Consider the following 24,824-nt stretch of genomic DNA (forward strand, 5'->3'; position numbering starts at 1 on the left):
AATTCAGGCTTGCTCAGATGATAGAGTCGAGGAATTAATTTCTATGATGAATTTTACAAAACGAGTCGCCAATTGTGGCAAGTCCCCCCTCAAACATGCCTCAAGCGCTTCTTGACCAGTCCTGATGCCGAGAGAAAGCCAAATTGGTCTCAGCCAAAATATTCTTTGCGCCCGGAGGTGATTGCAAATGCACAGGACATGACATTACTCAGTTGTGACTTAATCATTGTATTGCCTGAGAAATGTTGGGAAACACAGCTGGATAACTGTTATATTTCTCCGTATCTCATTTAGGTATACCATGTCTATGGTTACCCTTACCTAGAATCGTGGCCTCTTGTCACTATCACTAGCTGTCTCTCCGCTCACCTATACCATTCCTGCTCCATCTCCTTTGTATTGTACCATGTTTGACGTCTCTCTCTTGCATAAGGCCATGTTCTCTTCTCCTGAGGACCCAATTACACCCTGCTGTCTACCCTCCGTAGAAAACATCCCTCCACTGCTTACTGAAGCGGTGTACACACCCTGTAATTCTCTTCTGCATGTTACTGTCCTTTGGGTTTTCTCTGGCCTTTGCTTTTCCTACTTTGGATGGTATATGTAAACAAACCGTTTGTTCAAGTTCATTTACCCCACACCTGAGCTGTAAGCAGGAAGTGGAGATGCTCTGAGCAGATTAGCTGTTTGGTTATGGTGAAACCCTGAGCATTCGGCTATGAAGAGACACCCTTTTTGTTTGAGATTGTGTAGTAACACAGAGGCCATAGGCAGACAAGTTCAGTGATATAGAGATTAAAAAGAACAGTTCAGTGTTGGAAAAACTAAGGCAATATGATGTGATGAAGTGATAGTCTGCACAGATAAGGTGTTTAGCCAGGATAGATTTGGAGGTGGTAATGAGATAGAGACCCTGCACATATTCCCTAGTAATGATTTAGTGCTTCTGAATATATTGGAAGTTCTTTTAGAGGCTCTGGGCATAATATAAATGCAGTGACAATATATTTAGAGCAGGTTAAGTGCTAGTGATGGAGTGACTGTTGTTAGACCAAGATTTCTAATATTTACTGGCAGTGTCTTCTACTGCACTCAGTACATACGGGTTTGTCAAAAAAATGCAATAACCGAAATAGAGGAAAGAAGATGAAAGAACAGAAAACAAAATGACTAAAAGCAGGTATAAAAGAAATAATACAAGAAACGTTTTTTAGAAAAAAAGGTGAGTGTATAGAACATGTGACTAAGGGAGACTAGCCTAGTTCATAAAAGGCCATTTTGAACCAGTAGTTTTCTAATGTTTTTTGAGCTAGCAGAAAGTTTGAAGACAGGCAAATTCCAACAGGCAAAGGTTGCAGAACTTTAGAGAGGGAGCAGGAAATCTTTGTTAGAAAATGTAACCTGGTGAAACAATGGCATTTCAAGTTATCGTACATCCTTAATTCCAGAAGCCCTGGATCCTCCAATAACTTAGTTTCTCTACAAGGTTGACTGGTTAAGACTGTATAACTGCAGAGGAGAGCGTAAATTACATTTCATAAGCGAGGTGTTGTAAGTGTAGTTGAATAAAATTAATATTTTCAAATTTGCACGCACGCACCATTCATCTATCTTCTGAATGGAAGATTGTTGTTGGTTTCAGAAGCATAATGCGAGGAAGCCCTGAAAGAAGAGAATAGATTTAGGTTAAATTTGTCTCAAAAGAGAATGTTGAAATTAACAATATTGCCCTAGTGTAGTCATTTAAGCTTGAAAATTCCTCGAGAAATTCAAAAGAAAACCTAAGGGGCTGTAATAAAGGACCAAGTGGCAGTAAATGTTGATTGAAGATATTTATTTCAAGTAAATGCTGCACCCACGAACGGACGCTCATGCCGCACACCAGGATCTCCGACAATTGAATAACGTTGTTGGAATCCTGGCATGTCACGTCCCGCATGCGAACGTGGAACAACATACAAATGATACACAGTGTAAGGAAGCATTTCTCATGCCACCTCGTGCCAGACCCCCAGCGCGATGTTATCAAGAAAGATATATTACAACTTCTTCCCCCTTATCATGAAAGAAAATAAATTGCAAAACAGAATAAATGCATGAACAGAAAAACAAATGAACAAAACAAAAAGAATCAATATGCCATGCACTAAGACATCACATAGTCATTAAATTTTGAAGGTAACTTCCTGCAACAAGTTCTCAAAACAGATGAGGAGACTAATGCATCACTCTTCGTTGCAATGGAAAAGGTGTTAGAGACAGTTTCATGACTAGAATGTAAATCAGGAACTGGAGAAGTATTTTTACAATTATGAATGGTATCGTGAACAAAATGAATCCAGTCAGAATCATCTAAATCACGACTGTGGAGATAAATCAAAGAATGATGCGAGAACTCGCAACTGTGCAATATATTCTTCCACAGACTCATCATCTCGCTGTTTCCTCTTTAAAAAATTGTGTCTTTCCAGCATTATATTTGGTTCTTGATCATAGTGTCTAGCAAGACTTAATATTCTTTATAAGAGTTCCAATGGTCAGCATCACCAGCTTCACCAGACGGAGTAGGAAATTTAGGCAAGTTCTCAAAAACATGTTGTGCCGCAAGGCCTAGGCAACCATATAAAATTGCAACTTTACGTTCTGGTGAGAACTGAACAGCATCAATTGCCACAATATGATTTTCGAATGCCTTTACCTATTGACGCCATGGAATGCTGGGTTTCCCAGGATGTTGAAGAAAAGCAGGTGGCTGTGCAAATTGTTGAGAAGAGGCCATATTTGAACTTTAAGACAACAAGTGATATAAATAACTTGTATATAGTAAATACTTTAAAATAAATGAATAAAAGCGTGGCAGCATAAAATAAATAATATAAACGGCACAAAAACGTACTCTTGAAATTTCTATAGAGAAAGTAAATGCAGGTTAAAACATGTTCAATAAAATATGCAATCCGATTGAAAATGAGGTATCACAAATAAAGCAATGAAAATGGTGTGCCTGTCACCGTAATGAGATGTAGGCAAAGGTTTAAAGGAATGTGTGTGGTTCGTAATGCAATCGTTAATCCAAAAGGTGTGCCTGTCACCATTAATATGTGCAGGCAATATTGATGCAGCACACACATAAAGACTGCTAATTTAAAAAGGTGTGCCTGTCACCGTATGAAAGTGCAGGCTAAACGATACCTTTAACGCGAAGAAATCCTCGAAGCAGAAAATCCACTTGGCATAGCGCGTTACCTTGGAGACAAGATGTACAAGATGGCCGCGATGTGCGCCTGACGTAGGAGCAGGAGCGTCGTGATGACGTCCGCAAGGAGGAGAACGTCGCTTGGAGACGCCGGAATGGACAAAATGGCCGTGCAGTGCGCCTGTAGCGTCGTGGTGACGTCAGCGTGCTGGTGAACGTCACTTGGAGACGCTGGTAACCAGGGACTTCACCAGAAGGAGCAGTGAATGACGTAGGGCGGGCCTCTTTAAGGAAGAGAAAACGGAAATCCTCAGCAATGACGGGAACTGCAATCACAACAGGAGCAAGGTGCGTGAAAGTCTTCCGTTCCCGAAGCAGCTGATGAAGGGCGATTCCGAGAAGAGAAACCTCCGCAAATTCCGCTTGAAAAGAAAGTTGGTGGGTGCAGCTACAGGGTAAGTTCCTTGTCGCCAAATGTAATAAAGGACTAAGTGGCAGTAAATGTTGATTGAAGATATTTATTTCAAGTAAATGCTGCACCCACGAACGGACGCTCACGCCGCACACCAGGATCTCCGACAACTGATTAACGTAGTTGGAATCCTGGCATGTCGCGTCCCGCATCCGAACGTGGAACGACATACAAATGATACACAGTGTAAGGAAGCATTTCTCGTGCCACCTCGCGCCAGACCCCCAGCGCGATGTAATCAAGAAGAGATATATTACAGGGGCGTACTACTGGTACTAGCAGTGGAAAAAAGCAAGTGAAGACCGAAATAGAAAGTAGAATTTGTAGAGAAAAGGGTAGATGCCATCTGTGGGACAGTTAACTGTGAGAACAGTGGTGGCTGGTGACATTTGAAAGTAATGGGTGTAAAAGTTCAGGATGAATGCCCTGTTGCGAGCTAGAACGACTGTCCTAAGGGGTGTTCGGGAAGGTGGGGGAGTGCCCCATGGGACAATTTTAAATAAAAGTGGGCAAATTGTATATTTTCTAGCAAATTGGGGCATGGCTTAAATAACTAAACTACATTTCTGTGATTCCTATAGTGTGCCATCCAACCAGTATTTTGATTTTTGTCTGGGATTTTAGTTATTGCATCCAGCTATATAACCAATCAACTGACCTACATTTTCAAACCAGACAGAACGTTTGGCTTTGTCAATGGTTGTTAGCTATTTAAGATAAATGAGTAACCATGATTTTGTTGTAAATAGTATTAAAAATTCTTCATTTCGGAAATTGTGAGACAGTGAATCAAACATTACTGACGCTTGTGGAAGGGGTAGCGGTCTGCAGTGTCTCAATCATGCCTGTTATGCTCATTCTACGTTAGACACATGCACCCTATTCTGTTCACATCTCATCCATCGGCATATCTTACCTAAAGCAGCCTCCTTTCACTGACTCCTGAATTCACTTCCTTACATCTCCTTCACTTCACAACCTCCAAACACACAATGCAGCAACTCGCCTGTAACCACTGTATTTTCGTTTACTTTTGCCTTTTCATCAATATTTTGGACACTGTACCTCTTTCGCACACATTTGAAGAGAAACACAATTTTATCTGGAATAAGTGAGCATTATTCTGTTTGTCCAGCAGAGAGGCCAGAGATTGGATGACCAAGTATTCTGAATACCTTTTTAAGCCACTAATGGGCACTATGAGAAATGTGCTCTACCTTCAGCCTTTGCTCCAGAGCTTTCAGTGGTGGCACTTCAAGTTATCTACCCATCTTATAAAAATATTTCACCATTGTATTTCACAAAGGCTTTTTTTCAATCGGAAGGTAATACATAATTAAGCAGTAAACTATTTTGTGCCCCGCCCTTCTGTAACATTTGGCAGTGAAATTTCGTTCTCTACACCACGGCTCTCATCTGCAAAGGCTCTCCTCACAAATCAGGTCTGATTTCTCCTTTGCCTCTGATTAATATGTTTATGCAGGGGTCAAAATGAATCATACATTCTCTTTCAAGCGGTGACCATTGCCTTGATGTGCAGTGCCTCAGAAGCAAGCTGTCCTGCCAAGTCACACCACCTGCAGGGCAATGCATGCGCAAGAATAGTTCACACACACTTCTTAATGTACCAGCAGTAACGGCTATAGACAGGTGAATGCATGACTGAATGTTGGCAGCAAAACTCTCTTCTGTTTTCAGGCAAAACAGTACTAACACAGCGATCAATAGTTAAATCAGAGCTTAAGACAGGTGGTGTATTTGGAAAATTTGTTATCATGTTATAGCTGCCCTGGTGTGTATCTGTAATGCTACATGTTTTTTGTTCTGAATCTGTCTTATGAAAGGGCCGTGGGCGCTTTTAGAATACAAAGGTGTTTTTAAGACCAGAGGCTCCGAGATATGCAAAGTGGTATCAGCCTGTGTCAAGCGTTACCGGCTTATGATGTAGCACAGACTTCAATATAAGTCCAGGAATAATGGTAAACTTCATTACAAGGATATTAAAGACACGGCATCGTGCACACTTGTAGACACCCCCGTTTTCGATATATTTGTAAAACAGGCCTAGTGAGGTAGTGGGCTAGTGAGATCCAGTCATTGCATGGTGAAAGAGGAGACCTGAGCCTCTGAGGGAGTGTTCGAGCGAGACCCGGCCAGTGAGCCAGCGGGAGATATACTTCGAGGGAGTGCGCGAGTGAGACCCAGTCAGTGATGGAGAAAGACTCTGAGGGAGCGTGGGAGTAAAACCCAGTTGGTTAGTGAGTGTGACCAAGAAAAGGTCTGAGGGAGTGTACGAGTGGCTAAATGTATGAGTGTGAACGAGTCTGAGTGCCTGGATGTTTCCAAGCGTATAAGAGGATGTTTTAGGGAGTCCGTGTGGTGGAGTGTGGGTGAGAGTGTAAATTGTGGGTAAGATGATGTCACAAGGAGTTTGCGAGTGGTTAAGTGTGAGTCTGAAGGGTGACGGAGTGGCTGGGTGTGAGTTGAGTGAGTGTATAACTGAGGTATGAAGGTGTGTGAGCGATCCAGCATGTGATTACAAACAGCTGCGAACAGTGAGTTACAGTATGACTGAAGGACAATGACATGCTGCTTTTTATCTCTGGTGGGCCGGTAACTGGTATTACTCCTCCTGAGGTTATGATTAATGCGGTGGACCCCCACCTAGATTCGTCCGCCTGGGCCCTTGGCTGTTTGGAGCTGCTGATATCTCTGGGTCAAAACCCTGTGAAGAACTAATACAGATAGCAGTATCAGGTGGTAAATCATATTCTCCCATTAAACACCTATTTCTTAGTGGATCTTCAGATCTAACTAATAATGGCATCGTTTTCCAACCCCAGAGCTACCATACAAGCAGCGGTCGAATTTACCGGTCCTGTTGACTGTTCTCTTGTACTGAGGGCTGAAGTGTGAGAACGAAAGATTTAAAAGCAGTGTATACATGTGAAGAAGTTTGAGAGGGAATTTGAGGTGGGTAAATATGTGAATAATTAAATCGGATGGAGTGTATGAGCCAATAAGTGGAAAGAAGTGTCCCCGAATGACTTGTGCAGAGGTCTTCAAACCTTTTTGCTGTGAGCCCACCCCTAAGGAAAATGCTTTGAAGTTGGGCAACCCTTTCAAAATGATTTGATAAGGATTTGGGGAGGGATGATCACAGGAGGTGTGAATGATGAGATCAGTTCAGGCGTGCTTTTCTGTAGCTCGTAATCCACAACAGCATCAAACGAACAGGATTGACCAAAAACGCTGACCAAAAACGCTACTGCCCATAATTAGGATGCTGTGGGCCCCAATGCACAATGTCTGCTACAGTAATGATGGCTGTAGCCTTGAGAGTCAGGCTATCTCCTCTTCTCTCAATCCTTCCCCACCATGTCTGACCATGAATTCAATATCGAAAAAAGTCCGGTCTCTTTCTGAAAGAAAATGAGCTACTACCCCCTTTTTTCCACCAAGGGCGCAATCTGCCCTAAAGCTAGCAAGGAAAATGAGCCCCCATGCACACTTTTTATTGTAAAATATTTATAATTGTGATGCAGTGGGCCCCTGGGCAAAAGTGTCACTGCACCGTTTTCACTATTGATGGGTACTGCATTACTGTCACCTCTAATGTTTAACAACCTCGGCTCCTATCTCGCATCATCCCTGTCATCTCTCTGAAGCCAAAATCAAGGTGTCTCTTCTTTTTCATTTTTCCCCTCCCTTGGGTCATTGCTTCAAGGCTCAAAGAAACACTGGCACAGCAAGTATACCCTGCAACTGCAGCACCCACGATACCTACAACTCTGCGAAGCTGGCCATCTACTTTTGCCACTCAACAGGGCCATTACTTATAGGCCAGATGCCTAAAGCAGGTTTTCTGCTGCTTTGTGTTAAAAATAAACTTAACAACAAAAAGCATATTCAGCACCCCTCCTCTGTTGCTTGAGCCCTGTTCCATTTGCAATAATAGCGACCTGGGCCCTAGCCAGCAAGGAAAGTGTACCCCATGTTCTTTTTATCATTCTTAGGAAGTTTGGAGTCCCCATCAGATTGGTTCAGTTTAGCAGTTATTCTGTTTAAAGGGCGTATAGCCCAAGTAATTATAAAACACAGAAATATCAGGACCTATAAGGTGGCTAGGGGTCCAGACAGGGTGGCCACCTGTCACCTTTACTCTTTGCCCTTTTTTTATAGAACCATTAGCTATTGCCGTCTGCACAATACCAAATATAGAACAACCTGTATGCGGTACGACTCCTGTTAAATATATGCAGATAACATAGGACTATTTTTTTATACCGTATATTAAAAACCAGAAGAGGATTTTCTAAGTTTATCGGACCTATCAAGACTTGGGAGGGTATAAGATCAATACGTTGAACACTGTGATTTTATAATGTAACTGCGCACATGACACTTTAGTATCTGAATGTCATCCATTAATCAATTCCAAACCTAAGCAATGTCTGGGGTTTTATTATGTGGAGAATGTTGATAACTTATTCAAATTGAATTATATCCCCTTAATTATTAAGGTTGAGCTATTATTTTCTAAGTGGAACAAGCTGCCTCGCTCAATAATGTGTTATATTGCCTTAATCCGGATGTCAGTCTTGCCACTGTATGATATTCTGTTTGCTGCTATTCTGTTGGCCCATCAGATCAAGTTTTTTAAGGTTATGGAGGGTGTGTTTACAGCTTTTATCTGGGCATATAAAGCATCTCGATTAGCACTAGATACTTTATATCGGCCATTTAATAGAGGGAGGAATAGCTCTTCCTAATTTGAGAGTTTATTTGGTGAATTTTGCACTCAGCACTTTTAGATTCTTCACATCCCCAAGTTGGTATGGGTTCGATAATTTAGTTTTTTTTTTTAGTTATTTTTTCAGTAGTACAATATTACACATTTTCTTTGCCTCACCAGAGCTCTCAAAAAAATCAGATATTAGACCGTACAATGATATGTAAAACGCGAGGCACAGTTATTTAAATATTTTAGAATTCCGATGATTAGCGGTGTAGCTCAATTGGCTGATGTCTACATGGGTGGAGGTTCCCTTTTGAAACAGAATGTCATTTCAAAATAGGAATGTAACAATTTTAGCTCAATATCAGATTTTTATAAATGACGAATCGTGGAAAGTCTGGAGTGATATTGAACCCAAGATTAGGTTTTATAAATATATACTCCAATGGTCCTTCATTAAAATTGTAGGTTTTTAAAGGGAATTAAATGTAATCAGAATTCAGGCAAGTTTAGAATTTGTAGAGGATTTGGTTGAATCCAGAATGTGCAGATCCATTAGCGGATGGGCTGCAATTCTTAGACAAAATAAAAGTAAAACGGTGTATGAGAAAGTTTCGTATACGTGGCACTCCAATGCCTCACCTGATGCCTGGAATAAGATTAATGAATGTAATTTTACTTTGATGAAATGGGCAAAATTTAGGCGGATGTACTTTTATTCTAAGTGGCTGTTTTATAGAACCCCTGCTTTGCTACATAGATTAAATCATCACATTTCATCTAAATGTTTTAGGTGTATGAAGGAGGGGTGGGTTTATGGACTCATACACTTTGGTGTTGTCCAAGAATAAGATTATACTGATTAGAGATCCAACAGTACTGCTCTCATACTTTAGAGTTGACCCAGTCTATTGATGCTCAGACTGCGGTTATGGGGTATTCATTCCTCTGTTATAATCATGGACCTCTTGCAAAGAAAAAGCATATATATTCTTGTTTTGATTGCTAGATCAATTGTTCTGCAAAACTGGTGGTCAGAAGCAATCCTGACATTTCAGCAGTGATAGTCTAAAAAAGTATGTAGAAACAAGGAATTGGAAAGAAGGTATGCTTAAAGATCAGGTTCTTATGCTAAATTCTTTAGGCACTAGGAGGTTTTGGGATGAAATAAATTTAGTCGAGATGTGTTTTTTGATCAGATATGTGATGTTATGATTAGTGATACTGCCTGTGTGTACTGCTCTAGCACTTGATGTCATATGAATTGAGATTGAGACGGTCAGTTTAATCTGTGATGTTATGTCATCAGCAACTAGCTGTGCTAGTGGCTGTTGTTTTGGCTGTGAGTTTTGACATCAGCAGTGTGATATTGCATGTTTGTCTAGCTCAAGGGTGTTATTTGTATCGGCAATGAACCCATCCCTGCTCTCAGATGTAATATAATCATCAGTGAGACATTTTTAATTAAGTGTGTCTGTGTATTGCGACATCATCAGGAGTGAGACAACACCAAAGTAACTGTATTTGAGTTTGACCAATCAGTAGTGAGACAAAGTCAGGGTATTCGTTCAAAGACGCAAGGTCTCCTTCACTCAGATGTCTGTGTTTTTGTCTTAGAGGTGTGGTATTAGGATTTTTCGTATGTTTGGCTCTGAGGTGTAATGTCACTGTCAGTAACATGGTGTCAATGTCCACCTTTTTAAAGGGGTGGCTGTGATGCTGTTGGCAGTGAAACAGTGTTAGTTTCTTACTCGAAATGTTATTATTGATTGTATATTTTTTTGCTAGGAGCAGTTTCTCTTATCTTGTTGACGCAGCAGGGAGTTGATGCATGCCCCATGGCACTTGTTTGCAGGTTGATGCAAGCACCATTTTCTGGGAAAGTTTTTGGTACATCGCTACTTCATCCCTCATAAGGCTGTGTAAACTATCTTTCTAGCGGAGACAGGTGAGTGAATTTAACCGCTTTCCTCCTGTGCACTGTAGTTTATTCTTGATGTGCCTTGACAGAGATGCCTTTATGTTAGAATGTAATATAAAATATCGTTAATTTTCATGACACAGTAAAGTCTGTGAACCGTGGTATCATGGTTGACATGGTGCTGTGGGCCTATTGACCTCTTCTTTAAACTTTCCTGATATTTCTAACTGTTGCACTACGTCTAACATACCTGCCTAAATATTTGAAGATTTTAGTCATTATGGCTTATTTATTTTCTTCACACTTACTATGTTGGCTTCATGCTGGAATCGGCTTTCTGTCCAGTTCACTGTGTGGATATGTTTCTCCTCTTTCTTTATCTCTAATTTTCTTATGTCCATAACTATGATTTATTTGCAGCTACAGAAATGAGGTCTCGGTCTCCTCTCTTGAACTCCAACTTCTTTGGATAGTTAAAGTTGTGCATGGGACTGGTGTCAGGCCTATCTTTTCAACTGCACTTTTTTTGTCATATGGAAAGATTTCATCTCTGCAGATAAGCCAGTGCTTATTACAGGTCCTTTTAGGTGTTTCAAGGCATATTGTGGCTTACCATGAACACTGAGGGGCTCGGAGCCCGCCCTTTGCTTACCATTGGTTGGCTTTCCTTGTCACTCCTATTTGCTTGCTTCTTATTTGTGTTCCAGCTTATCAATCTTTTTTTCTGTCCCTCCTATGGAACATTGACTTAAAAATAGGAGTAATGGCAGTAACAGCCTGGTGCTTCATCGAGAATTGTGCATAGAGTATAAGGGCTGAAGGGTTTACACACAACGTGCACTGTGGAAATAAGAAGACCCTGATCAGTTTTGAATATCAGGAAAATTGAGTATTGCAAGGAAAACAATTTCCTATTAGTGCTTCTTTACCATTAATTTCAATTGGTTACTATGCTTTTGCGGCTTCCTTTTCAAGCACTATATTTTGCTTTTCTTTTACACGCTCCATGGGAGAGCATGTTTTTCAGCTGTCTCCCTCCTGTACTTCTCTCCCCCTTCAATCCATGTTGCTGTCTATGTGCTTCTTCCCTCTACCATCCATGGTGCACTCGCCGTCATGTACTTCCCTTGTTGCTTTCTCGCAAGTGCGCTTCTCCCCCACCCCTTGCTTCTCCTCCCCAACTCAGTCATCCATGTTGCTTATCCCCACCTGGGCCCTCCTCTCACACCTGTGTGCTTCTTCCCACACCCACTTCACATTTGTCTCTTGCCTGTTGCTTTTTCTCCATTCCGCTACCCTTTGTGTTGCTTCTGACCCCATGTTGCCCCACCCCCCGCCGCACCCACTTTAAAAAGCCACTCTTGAATGTTTTCTTCTTTTTAATTAATGAGTCAACCCAAATCGGTATTGAAACAGAATAAAAACAATCTTTGTCTTTTTGTAGGGTTGGCCATAAGTGGCCAAGCACCAAAGGCATTTTTTCTATACTTTAGTGATGTTGCACAGATCACAGCATCATTGGCAAAGCCATTAGGTCCCAACGGCGAGTCCTATTCACTTTGCGAATCCTTGTTCTGTTTTTGTGATTTAGTCCTGTGAGTGTCTTCAGTTCCGTTACATTTCAGTGCTATTTGTACCTATTCTTCATTTGCACTCCTTGTTTCCTCTTAGATCTTCTGTAACTTGACATCCTTCTTTTTTGGCTCTCTGAACTGGATAACCACCATCCTGTCGCCGGAAGATTTTTATGCCTTAGTGTTTTGTCTCCAATTTGCTATTCTTTTCTGCAGACACCTGCCTCTGACGTAAAATATCAGTGTGGCCTAAAGTGGCAACAGGAGGTCGTGGCCCCTACTGTGGACAGTAGAAGTGGTAGAAGAACAAGAAACCAGTTGCTCCAGTTGTTAAGAGACCCAACATTTGGGAGTACCTATAAATAATCTTTTTTTAAACCGAGTTTCCAAAAAGAGTGCTATACCAGCAAGGATAAATGTAATACAACGCTAACAGTTTTAATGAACATTTCAACTGGTAGACAGTTTAGATAAACTTGAACTAAAATGTATAACTACAAGCACGCTTTCAGAATATTTTGATATTTTGTTTTAGAAAAACAGTGGAAAATATTGTTCCAAGTCTCCTGACTCATTGAAAAAGTCAGTGTTCTGAAAAGAGTATTCCTGTGTGTAGAAAAGATGATACGTTGTACAATTCTTCAAAATGCAGTAGTTACAAAAGTTGGGCTTACAGTCAGATTTTAGTCCACAATAAGAAATGTTTTTTTCAAGCAGACACAAGTGCAACTAAATCAGAATGCTAAGCCATGATGAAAGCATACAAAACAAACATTAGGAAAGCCAATAGTTTTTACATTTGTATGGGGTGCCATTTTTTGCATATTTGTTTGCCTGGGACTGAGCGCAGACAGAAGCCTCTGAAAAAATGAATAATAAAAAGAGGGGGCTTTCTTTTTTGCACCAACAGTTTTTCAGATGCTTTTGTTTGAGTTCACTTCTTAGTGCTGCTGCACTGCTTGCTGACTGATTATAACTAGACAGCCATAATGGAAAAGTAAATAAATAATAGAGTTTGTAGATTAAAGTTCCCTAATGGTAGCCATGTTTATAATCTTGTGGAGAGAGTACTGACAAAAGCAACTGAAAAATGGATACTACGGAAAATAAAGCAACCTTTTTTTTTCTGTAGCTTCTGTTTTCCTGATGGTTTTGGCAGTGCTTGCTCCCAGGCTGTTCCTTAAGCATTCCATTGTAGGCTGAAGGACACACCCAAATAGCCAATAGAAAAAATGATGCAATTAAATACTCCTGTGGGCTGATTAAGCATGTGATTGGCATGCCTCAAGCTAATAGCTGAAGGTGAAGAGCAGAAAAAGCCAGTGACTCAAGGAAGCTGTCCCAAAACCTCTTCAAGTAAATGTAGAATGCAGGATGTGCGCCATGATTATTGCAAGTGCTATACACTTAAAACATAATTAAAAAACGTATTAATCTCCTAGTCCTATTAGACCATGACATTAGTAAGACCTTGGTACAGCATCCCTTCCTCTTTAAACTTGTCTGCTACCCCACATATTTCATGTTCAACCTCTTGTGCCATGCTTCCAAAGACCTGTGCAATGATGTAAGGAATTATTTGTCGATAAAATAGAAAAGATTGTTCTGTGGTCTGGATGGACACACAGCCGTCTTCTCACAATGTGCTCACCTTGACCAGTAACAAGCCATCCTGTTCGATCTCAATATCATCTTAGTAATTTTTTTTTATATCTGCTGAATAAAGGTAAACCTAGTGGATCCTTGAGTGACTTGTCCCCCTTTTGTTACTTAAACATCAGTTCTCTCTGCTTGTGCCACCCACTATGTCACCTAATCTGACTTTCCATTAGTTAAGCACATGTGCCTAGCATTTTGAAAGCAGGTTTGAGTTCAAATAACAAATTCAAGCCTTTCAATTTGTAAATTATTTAACTGGTAACCTATGACCAACCTCGCCATAGGAGCTAAACTAATTAAAATGACCAGTTGTCTACAACTTTAATCATTCCTTGGCTCCCTGCGAATATTATTTCAGTCCCAACGTTTAGATTACAGCATGGGACCGAGGCTGCTTGCTAGGATTCTGGCACAGAATGCTCCATTCTTTTAATGAGGGGTAAGCCATTTTGCTTGTGCTATTCAATCTTTCAGTCTCTTTTGATACTTTTAACCATTTAGTGGATAGTGGTTCACTTCTCATTTTGCACCAAACCTGGATTCTGCAGTACTAAACTACTCATTGTCTCCACTTGAATAGCTCCAAGATTGGGATTATCATCCTTGGCCTCAAAGGTAAATCCTCAATAGTACCTATTTCACACACACATTTTCAATCTAAAACAGCATCCTATGTATAAAGTTAAAAAAATAAGTTTTTCTTTTTGATTCTGAGGTAAGTTCAGTGGTTATTGATTGCTACTGCTAGTTTAGGAAGCCACAACCTTTCCTCTTCCAGCTGTGTGAAATAAATTGATTTTCTTTTAAAAGAACTCTTTTTATTTAGTTTCATAATAACGTAGCACAGTAAATCAATTACAGTACAGCTTAGAAACCCATCAGTTATCTAGCAGAGCCCACACCTCCGCAGCCACGACCTCCACGTTGCAACTTGCTGCTTCAGTTCCGGGTTGCTTTAAACCTGCATCTGCTCGAGCCCCCCCCGTCTCCCCAAATCGTTTCCCCATTTACTTCATTGTGCATCCAGAGGAGGTAGACTGTGCTTTAACAGGGAGGTGTATATTTGTGTTTTGGCATGTGTGTATAAGGGGGGCCTCCCGTACTCTCCTAGGAGCATTTCCTCCTCTATATCCCGGAGTAGGTCCCCATTGCCCTGTCGGATATGTTTTACCTGTTGGCAGTGGAAATACTGACCCCCCACCAATTCAAATTGTGCCAGGAGTTTAGGGAATTGAATCATGTCCCTCAAAATGTCTCCCACTTTTGATATGCCGCACACATCCCATATCCTATGACTCCACACCTTTCCAGCATACTAGTAGTGCCGAACCCTAAAGCGGGGTCGACATCGTCACTTGATCCTTCCAGCCCATTGCTCTCGTCATTTCCTGCCATGTCAATTAATTGATTCTTAGTTATTTGAGTAGCAAAAAGTTGCAGATAGTACTTCTATTCAGTCATTTGTAAGAACCTAATTTGACAGGTTGAAAGAGTGCAAAATATGGCTCTTAGATCTATCCCGGGTCTTGGTAAACGTAACCACTAATAAGATGATAACGATCAATTTTAACTTCCATTTTCATGCCCAAAAGGCCCTTCTTCAGCTGAAGTTAAACTATCCTCATTTCTACACTTGTACTTACCATGCTACAAAATAGGTAGCAGGAACTGAGCCTTGTTGTCAGTTCCCAAATACCATCTTAGTTCTCGTGGAGGTCCATACTTCTCAGTTCAGGTCTTTAAACTCTGGGGTTTGTTTGTAGTAACCATCAGGGTCTCCCTCACGCTGATGATGCTCAAGAATAGGATGAAAGCCTATCTTTTGGGCTACTCAAATCTCAAGGCCAGCACCATGAGCCCCAGCTTGGTATTATGTGCCATCTAGTCACTATCAAATAGTGTTTCAGTGAGACTTTAGTGTTTTTGGGGCCAAGATCAGTCCTTAATTTCTTTTTTTTTTTTACATTTTTTTTTTGAAAACCTTTATTGAAATATCAAAGCATTACAAGCGCAAGCCTACAAGCGCAGGCCTACAACCACAGGGGCCGGCCGCAAACTCAGGATATAGATTCAGGTGGCATGCAAATGTATACGACCGCGTAATATCAACGAGACAAGCATAGCTTATGATTGCAAGTGCCATTAAGCGAAGGATATCAAAGGTTTCATTTTTTTGGTTATGAAGAAGCAGTAGTGGCTGCACTATCGATGGCGTCACACCATAGAATAGAATTAAGAAGAGATGGGGGGGGGACGTACCCCGCTATGTAATCCGAACCAGGTGATGAACATTACAGCCTTAAATATACTACGCCCGCTAAGGCAAACAAGGAGCAAAAAACAGTGTAATAGCGAGCGATTCAGCTAGAGCATCATCCCGAGAAACCCACCCTCCAGAGAAATAAGTCATAGGCAAGTATAGACGCCAGATAGAGAAAGAAGTGAGATAGAGAGAGACAGCCAACCAACTGAAGAGGAAGGAAAGCCCCACCTGGGAGAAAGAGAAAAGAAGAGAAAGAGACCATAGAACAAAACAAACTAAAATAATAAACCCCCCCCAACACCCACCACCCTGCACCCCTGTAATGGCTACGGCCAACCCCACTAACAGCGTGACTGTCGCCCCAGAACTGCCCTAAAGAAAGGAAAGAAAGCGGAGGAGGAGAGCAATAGACACACTCCCGGTCCTCATTACACCCCACCAGCAGCAGCCTCCCCAAAGTCCATGTCGAATATTAAAGCAAGTAATGAACACGTACATGGGGAGAACTCCAATAAGAACCTTCCGTCTCCCAGTAGCATACACGGTGCATATCCGGCATAAAACAGATAGAAAAGCTAACCCCAAATGTCAAAGTCAACCCTGACCAGTTCGGTTCTTCACGAAAGCCCATGTCGTCCAAGCCACAGCAATCACGAAGAAGGCGAAGCATCCAAGACAGTTCCAAACAATGGCGACGGATCGAGGAGAGGAGACAAAATGGCGGCATCCGAAAATTCGACAATTGAGGATGAAGAAGGAAGACAAACCTCTCCGATAGTCACTGAAGAACTGTCTTTGGCGGTAAAAACCTTTAGCAACAATGTTCCGTCGAACAGGAATGGAGCAGGGAAAGCAAACGCCGATCACAGGTGCTCCCTCCATAAGGCCAGAGTCAAAATAGGTTAAAACAGGCTTCCGTCCGGGGGTCTCTAGATGGTGCGGAGAATAATCCACGGGGTCCAAGGCATGCTGACAACTTGTCGGATTATCCGCTTCTGGTTCCAAGTGCGCGTTATCCAGCTTTACAGACATCCGTTGGCACAGGACGGCAAAGTGAGAGCGGAGCGCCCCAATGGCGGCCATTACGGACCTCAGCGATGGTGTACCGTCAGTATCCCCCATCTCCTCCAGCATGAGACGAGGCAGGATTTGGATCCCTGAAACACCGTCCAGGAACCAGGCACACACGGGGCTTATGACAACGAGCGCCCACACAACAGGCAGGGTCGGTATTTCGCCACTCGCGGGGGCCAGTCCGACAACCCGGGCTCCCCAGGGGGTCACCGGACATAGGACCTCCGATCGTGGTCACCGATATCACAGGCGTCACTGTGCCGTGTCCTTGAATGAAGCAGATTACTCAGTTGCCAACTGGAATTAGGAGGATTGGATCAAGGTCGGGAGACCGGAAGCAACCCTGGTCCCACAGCCGATGTTGATCACATCCAACCCGGATGGGTCAGAAATCGAGGCCCCGGCGGAAGCTCTGGAATAGGCCGAGAAGTAAATTTGACGTAACTTTGTTACCCGGTAAGGTGGAGGGTCCGGGTTTGCACCGCAGGAGTCAGGAGCACTTCATACGTGTGGGAGTCCGGCGTGCCTGAAGGATAAAGAGCAGGATATACGAGCTGCCGGCGGAGGTCGGCGGAGCCGGGAGCTTATGCGGCCATCTTGGATCGTAGCGTAGCTCCTCCCCGATCAGTCCTTAATTGATCCAGTATTCAAGCCATTTAAGGTGAAAAGTATGGCTCTCCTCCTTTGAAGACTCAGCCTTTCAAACTCCTATTAAGGTTGCTGTTGCTTCTTGTAGCAGCACTGATTCTGTGAAACCTGGGCTCATCTCTTCCTGAATATTACTGCAGATTCTTGCAGAGTGGTTTGCAGAGCTGTCTTTGAGTTTCTGTTGTTGATTCAACACTAGAGAGATGCATTGCCTGCTGCAAAACAATGCAAATGTCCACGTCTTTCTGGAAGAGAGTAGTACGATTTCTGGCAGGGCCATAGTTTAGCACAGATATTAAAATCCATTATCTGACTTATCAGAAGAATTGTCGTAAGCTGTTTCCTTCTGGCACTCCCCCAATCGTCTCTAAGAGTAGGTTGAGAATCTAAGAAGAACTGGCGCCCTCCTGCATAATGTGTGGTTCCTATTGCCGGCTCCCTTTGTCTCACTAGAGTTTTCATGTCAATTTTTCATCCTGAATGAAATATATGATTCTTGCAATCCAGGAATTATGTTTGCGCTCAAAACACCATGGTATGTAGAAAGGTTTTGTATTATACTTACTTGTCTCTGTTAGCAGGAAACCATCTATTGAGTAACCTGAAGTGGAATGGAGACACACTTGAGGGAATATATTTAGCAGCCATTAGGAGTGCTTTCCGTACAGGGCCAGGGATGCACTGGCAGAGTGCCTACTACACTTTTCATTTCCAGTTTTACTGTTCTCTCTCACTTCTTTGCCAACTCAGCTCAGCCCATTCTTTGCCCACTCACTCTTCCTCTCTTTCTTTACTGTCCTGCTGCTCTCCTTTCTCTTGTCTCTCAATACTCGCTTCTCTCTTTTCATATTTCTCCCCTCTTCTGCTGCTCTTTTCTCCCTCTCTTTTCTAGCATTACTCAATTCCATCATCTTTAATTTCTCTCTCTAATCTCCTGTTGATTGTCTGTGTTTATTCTCCACTGTTTCTGCTTTCTCATTTTGTCTTTGTCTTCTCTTATTCTCTTTCATCATTTACTACCAGAGGTCTGAAAGCAGTCATACATGCAAGACCAGGGCTACTGAATTGTATACCTGTAACGATTATGGTCAGAGCAGAAAGATGTCTCCAACATTTTCTGAGGATCTATTGTTTTGCACTGGCTCTGCTTCTCTGCAACAGTCATTACTTTCTGTGTCGTCTCTGGCAACAATTTCTCTTTGTTCTGTGATATACTCTTTTAAAACACTAGCCTATTCTGATGTGACACTCATTACATAGTGATTCATTTGAGTGACCTTGCATGGTGTCTGCTTAGAAACTCTCCAGTGAATTTGTGGTAATTCTATGTCATGAGACAAACTTTACACACTGTCTTCTCTGTGATGGAATTGTCGTGACATATCGTCCCTCATGTGCTATGTTATCTGTTGAATGTTTCATAACTTCCAAATTAGACGCCCAAGCCTGTTTGTACTGCAGGTGACTTTCATGTGTGTTACTGTCTTGCTCTAGAGATGCTGAGTCGTCTGTCAGGACTAGCGAACACAGTCCTTCATGAACTCTCAGGGGATGGCGGTGATGGGGACCCAGAGGCTTCGGCCACTGTAAGTCCAACTTATGGGGGTCTCATTGCTGTTCAGGGTGGCACAAAAGGGGGTCTGAATGTAAATGCGGGGGCAGTAATTGCTCTGGGATGTTGGAGAAGGGTAAAGCCAGAAGAGACTTGCATGTAACATAATGGCAATTTTCAGTCTAGGCACTGAGCCACAGTAGTAGACTTGGGATACCATTCGTGGATTGGTTTGGCAATAATGAGTACTAGGTCTCTGCTGCAAGGGTACAATTGCATGTTTTGGTGGGGCAGTAATTAGCTAGGTATTAGACTGAGCTACAAGATGGAGTAAGTGTAGCTGTTTGACAGTTATCGTATTGAACTGCAGCTTGTGGGGTCGATAAAACAGAGTTCTGATGGTGACGGTGGACTTCTAGTAAGTCAGTTCTCAACTACGCAGATACAATGGGGGAGACCTCAAGGTTGGGTGTTATGGTAGTTTCTGTTTGATGTCTGATCTGAAAGCTTTCCAAGCTTCTAATAACTTCTGCTTTCTCTTTCAGGGGCACGATTCAGTGCTGGTTCAAGGAAGCATGGAGGACGCACCAGAGGATGTACTTGAGCGCCTGGCTCAGACAGAGCAGCTGGTGGTTCACTTGAAGACTTTAATACGGGATAAGGATTCCCAGCTTCAGCAGAAAGATGCAAAACTGAAGGTATATAGGTTGTGCCTATAGGGGAAAGTGTACCATTCACCCTGGCGCTGCATTTATAGATTGGTATTCACATAGTTTTTAAATCACAGGATGTATATCTGATTCTTGTGCACTTAATTGGGTGTGATGTCTGTGTCTGTCTTTTCAACATAAGCTTCTTACATGATGTGAGTATGACTGAGGCAGAGTCTGTTAATGTGCAGTCATATGTGGAGTTTTCTCCTGATTTGCGTATGGAGGAGTTTAAGAGATGTATGTGTGTATGGAGGTGAGAGGTGCTGTTGTGTTACGATAGGCATTTTGTGAATAGCTTATGCTGACAAGAGGCATCTTCAATGGGCTGAACGCCAGTATTTACTTGGATGGCCTATATATTTTACTTATATTGGGTTTATTCTATAGTATTGAAGGTGAAAAACAATGTAATCATGTTTGATGTCAGCCCTCTGTTGGCATCACCCATAGTCACAAGCTCTGTTATCAAGCAAGACTTCTAACAATGAAATATTAAACATTTTTCATTTCTTGATTTGTCTTGTATGGTGGAAGCAGTAAGTCCGTTGTCCTGCCAAAGCCTGACAAGTCAATATCCTTGTTTAGAGGTTGGTCCTTATACCTACTCTTCCTCTGAAGGCTAAGTACTACGTGTATTGACTATGGTTTCTCAGTCTATAACCTCCAATGGAATCCACAGCCCTTAATGGCTATTCTAATACAGTTCCCAACCATGAGAAATAAATGTGATTAGGTAGGACTCTCTGATGTGACTTAGGCATCCATGTTGGGGTAATAATGTTTCCTCCTGCGAGTTGTAGGTTTCTACCTGGAATATTGTCTTCCTGGAGTAATCATGGTGGCTTGTAGAGTCAGTGAAAAATAAGACTTTTATAGCCTCAGGCTCATACATGGTCTTCTACAGAGAAAATATGATACTCTATACTCATTCATCTTTTATGAACTCTGTACCCATTCGTCTTTCATTAACATATCGATCTCAGACTTCTATAGCTCCTTGCAGTGTTCTTCTGGTGTCTACATTACCGCACCAAATACTGTTACACAGATCACCATTCTGAATGTTTTTGGGTCAATGTGCATGTCTGAAAAGTTGTTTACTTTCAATTTCCATTTCAATGCATCCTACTTTGCTCATGTTTTGGATTATGTCCTTAGCAAAAATGGATGACGACTTCACCTGGTCAATGAATGCCCCAAATATATTTTGCTGCAGTTCTGGATTGAATACCGGCCATAGAACTGGGAAAGTGTTAGGAGAGCTTCGGCACTAACACAGTTTGCCTTATAGGTGTTAAGTACTCTCTCCTACAGAAAACAGGAACATTTGGTACTGAGCAACATTTATGCCTAGTGCTTCGGGTCAGAATTCTTTACTGAATACTCATGTTATGCCCTAAATGTATGCCAATGCTTAAAGACGACTCCCTGTACAAGACTGGCTTCACAGAAAATCTCCCTCTCTTGTACTATGAAATACTGGCCAAAGCTCTGGTAGCCATATCTAGTTATGGTCTCTCCTTTATATAATACACTCTGATGAATCCCGTAAGCTGAATGGTGCTCCCTGGTTGTTAAGAGATCTTTATTCCTCCTCCCGGCCCTCACTTCCTAATCTTTCTGCCACTTAGGATGCATTTTTGTAATGCCTCTAGCACTTCAGTGTTTGAAGCTAAAGTTCACCTTCCTCATTTACAACCAAAGTGTGACCTTCCCAACTTTTGTCTCACAGTCCCACAGTTTTAAAACATAATGGTACATACAGCTTAATTCTGACACTGGTTCTTTCTGTCTGCTATTTGCTTCCACCTCTTGGGCTTGACAATTTGGTATTGTGTATACTAGATAACGTCATTCATTTACTTATCACTGAATCTGAGTAGTTATTTTGAAATGATTTGAATAGTTATAAGACACACTACTGTTAGCTAGACATTGCTCATTCAAACCCCCATAAGTAACAGACTTTTTTTTATACAGACTAGTCACAAGCCTAAATGTACATCTTGAAAGAGGAATATTATGTCCGACATCACAGCAGACACCGATGGTTAAAGCCCATGTCATAAATCAGCATTTGAAAATTGCACGACAAGTGGTTTGCAAGCTGAGCTTCATTTTGTAATGCGACTGATTTACTAATCAGTCACTTTGCAAAATTGACTCACAGGAGAAGAGATTCTGCAACACCCTGCAAATGCATATGAATGCAGGGTTGAAGACATTCGAGGGACTGAAGACCTCGATTCCACTAATTCTTTAAAGCCCTTGAGGTGTTTTATTATTTTTTATTAAATGGTCACTTGGAACTAATTATAGTGGGAGAGCTTGCAGTGTCTACTTCAACCCTGGTCACCAGGCTCAATTCGCAAAGGATAAGCTGTCCCAAGGGTCAACCTTCCCATTGCAAAATAGTAATCATCCCAACTCTAAAACTGGTAACGGATCGTTGGTTTGTGATGAAAGTTGTGGTAACAAAGCACTGATACATAGCATTTCAAATCAGAAAGATGAGGTGAACCGCTCCAATTACTACACCTCTTCTTTGCAATTTGGAATAGGGTTGCAAAAGTTACTTAGCTAATTGGAAAGGCGTTTTGGTTGTAAAGCCTGGGATCTGCAACTGAGGCCACAAAATAGTTTTGTACATCAGGCCTCAGTTTCTTACATAGTAACAGATGATAACTATTTAACCCCTTCGATGCTCATGACGAGCTCAGCTCATCATGAGGTACACCCCTCATACACTCATGACGAGCTGAGCTCGTCATGAACAATGGGATTCTGCTAGAATCAGCACAGGAGGAAAATATCTGAAGCACCCAAGGTGTTAAGGAGTTAGTTGACAAAATATGTGCAAAACAAACTTACCATGATATGGTTCTAGTTGGGAATCAAAGTCACGGAATCTCAAGAGCAATGTCTAAGTTGATGGCTGCTAAAGTTCAGATATCTTATTGGCAGATTCCCCACACTGTGATTCAATACATAACTACAGATCGCATGGGAAGAATGATGGCTAATTTCCTGTAAAAGTCACATAGTTGCATTCTAAACAGTTTTTTGAAGAGTCATATTCCAGGTTTTCCTACACATTTGGGGTTGACCTCTTCATATACAATTAAGTAATTGTATGAGAAGAGGCCAGCCCCACGTGATCATTAGTTATGAATTTTATACATTTTTTAAAACCTGTCCTTATGTAACCGTTCACATTTAGGTTTACTAACTGATATGCCAGCTAGTTAATGAAACCATCGGGGTCTTTGTGCTTGTCAAATCACCTTTAAAGCGGATAACCCCCAAAAATTGATAATTAATGGTCTGGAAAGTGTGAAAATGGCAATAGACATTACTTCAAAGTATGCAGACTTATACCATCCAGAATAAGAAAGAAATGAAGGTCTTAAATAGCAAACTGAAGTGGAGGAGTCCTATTATCCAAGATAATCATAATAGCTTGAATCAGTTGGTAATAACGATAAATGCCAACACTAGTGAAGGTGAGGTTCAATGGCTCAAGATTCTTAGGATTGAAATACCAAAAATGAAGTTAAAATTAAAATAGTGATGCGTTAGAGGGCATATTAATAATTTTCACAATTCATCAGCACAAAGCCCAGTGGAGTACCTTTATCAATATCCATATAAATGTACAGAAGTGGGCTTTTGTACAGCGGCCAGAGTTCAATTAATGCATTCTTAGGCAAACGGTACTGGAATTTTGCAAGAGACGAGTCCTAGTGCAACTGCATAAGAAAGGTTTAGGCACTAGCCAAGAAACTATAAATTGATTGCCTTTCTTGATTACTGCAACAAGCTCTTTTGTGGAAATATTCTGCTACCTTTACACAACTAGCCGAATAAAAAGAGTGTTATAATCCCAATTAAGCTGGATATACAGAGTTTTATTATCAGGCCTAAGTTTCCACAAATACGTTTAAGCAGGAAACAAACAACTGAGCATGCGTTGTGTACCCGATTAGCTTGTTAGGATAATAAAACAAATTCCTTCTGGGTCTGAGCAGGAGCTTGCAATTATAATGTACACTGAGGATGGTTTAAGGCAGGGGTTAGTAATGGAACCTCTGTTCTTCCCTACATTTTCTGCCCAGGTGTCCCAAATGTTTCTGCCAGGGCTAAGTATCTAGGACTGGCAAATATTATTGTGCTTGAAAGACCTGGCCTGCTGGATCCAGCTCGGCTGCAGAGGAGTTTTAATACAATCGAACATTTTATAGCAGATTTTTTAAAATATAAATGTAAACAAGAATAACGGTCATTTAATAAGCTGTAACAAATAATTTGTTTGGTGTTTGATTAAGGTAACCTATGGAACGAGCACAGGATGCATTTTATCTTGGCATTATTTTGTCACGCGATCTGAAGCGCGGTTCTGATAGAGTGCAAATGACATCTCGTGCTAACATTTCTTTCTTTAGCAATAAATGAATAAACCTGTTAAAATAATCACAAGTAAAACATCTTGTGCATCTTACCCAATGGTTTGGGCTATTTCTTAATGATTGAAATGGGTAAATGCAATGCAGCGCAAGGCTTGCTCTGGAAAAAAGTGTCCTGTTGCCTTTTATAGGTATCTCTGGAGGCAATGAAGTTAGGGTTGAAGCTCGGGAAGTCATGTCAAAGGCGTTAGCAGTTTATATACTTACATAGCTTGCACTGAGCCAGATCCACCCAGATACAGCTGCAGGGGCAACTTCTAAACAGTTGAATGAAGAGTCCGTAATGAAACCTCTCCCAGAACAATTTTCTCTTCTCCCCGACTGCCATTTGTAAATGTTAGTCAATAGAAACTTAAATCTCTAAGTGAGCATTTGCGATTATCAGCTGTTATATATTTTCTCATGATTGTTTCATTGTCCAAGAATACAAAGTTTGAAGGGCCTGTACGTGCAATCACTGAGTTTTGATGTCAAAGTTGTACGACTGTTTTATTTGTCCCAATAATATGTATGTTTTTGTGCACCGGTGAATTTACTTTAAAAATATTACT

General features: G+C 41.5%; 1 protein-coding gene across 5 annotated transcripts in view; it reads left to right on the forward strand.

The window, feature by feature from the left end:
* The window catches only part of GOLGB1 (golgin B1), a 294,232-nt gene that overhangs the window by 31,887 nt on the left and 237,521 nt on the right, over positions 1-24,824 (forward strand). For 3 of the 5 annotated variants that reach the window (XM_086918651.1, XM_086918690.1, XM_086918662.1), the window contains exons 2-4: positions 10,195-10,354; positions 19,040-19,131; positions 19,643-19,795. In XM_086918651.1, the coding sequence (XP_086774777.1) occupies positions 19,042-19,131; positions 19,643-19,795 (243 nt within the window). In that variant the 5' untranslated portion in view covers positions 10,195-10,354; positions 19,040-19,041. The remainder of the gene's footprint in view (positions 1-10,194; positions 10,355-19,039; positions 19,132-19,642; positions 19,796-24,824) is intronic. The other 2 variants (XM_086918672.1, XM_086918681.1) reach the window with 1 other exon arrangement.

This window comes from Lissotriton vulgaris, chromosome 1_1 (assembly GCF_964263255.1).
Source record: "Lissotriton vulgaris chromosome 1_1, aLisVul1.2, whole genome shotgun sequence".
NCBI classification, from domain to species: domain Eukaryota; kingdom Metazoa; phylum Chordata; class Amphibia; order Caudata; family Salamandridae; genus Lissotriton; species Lissotriton vulgaris.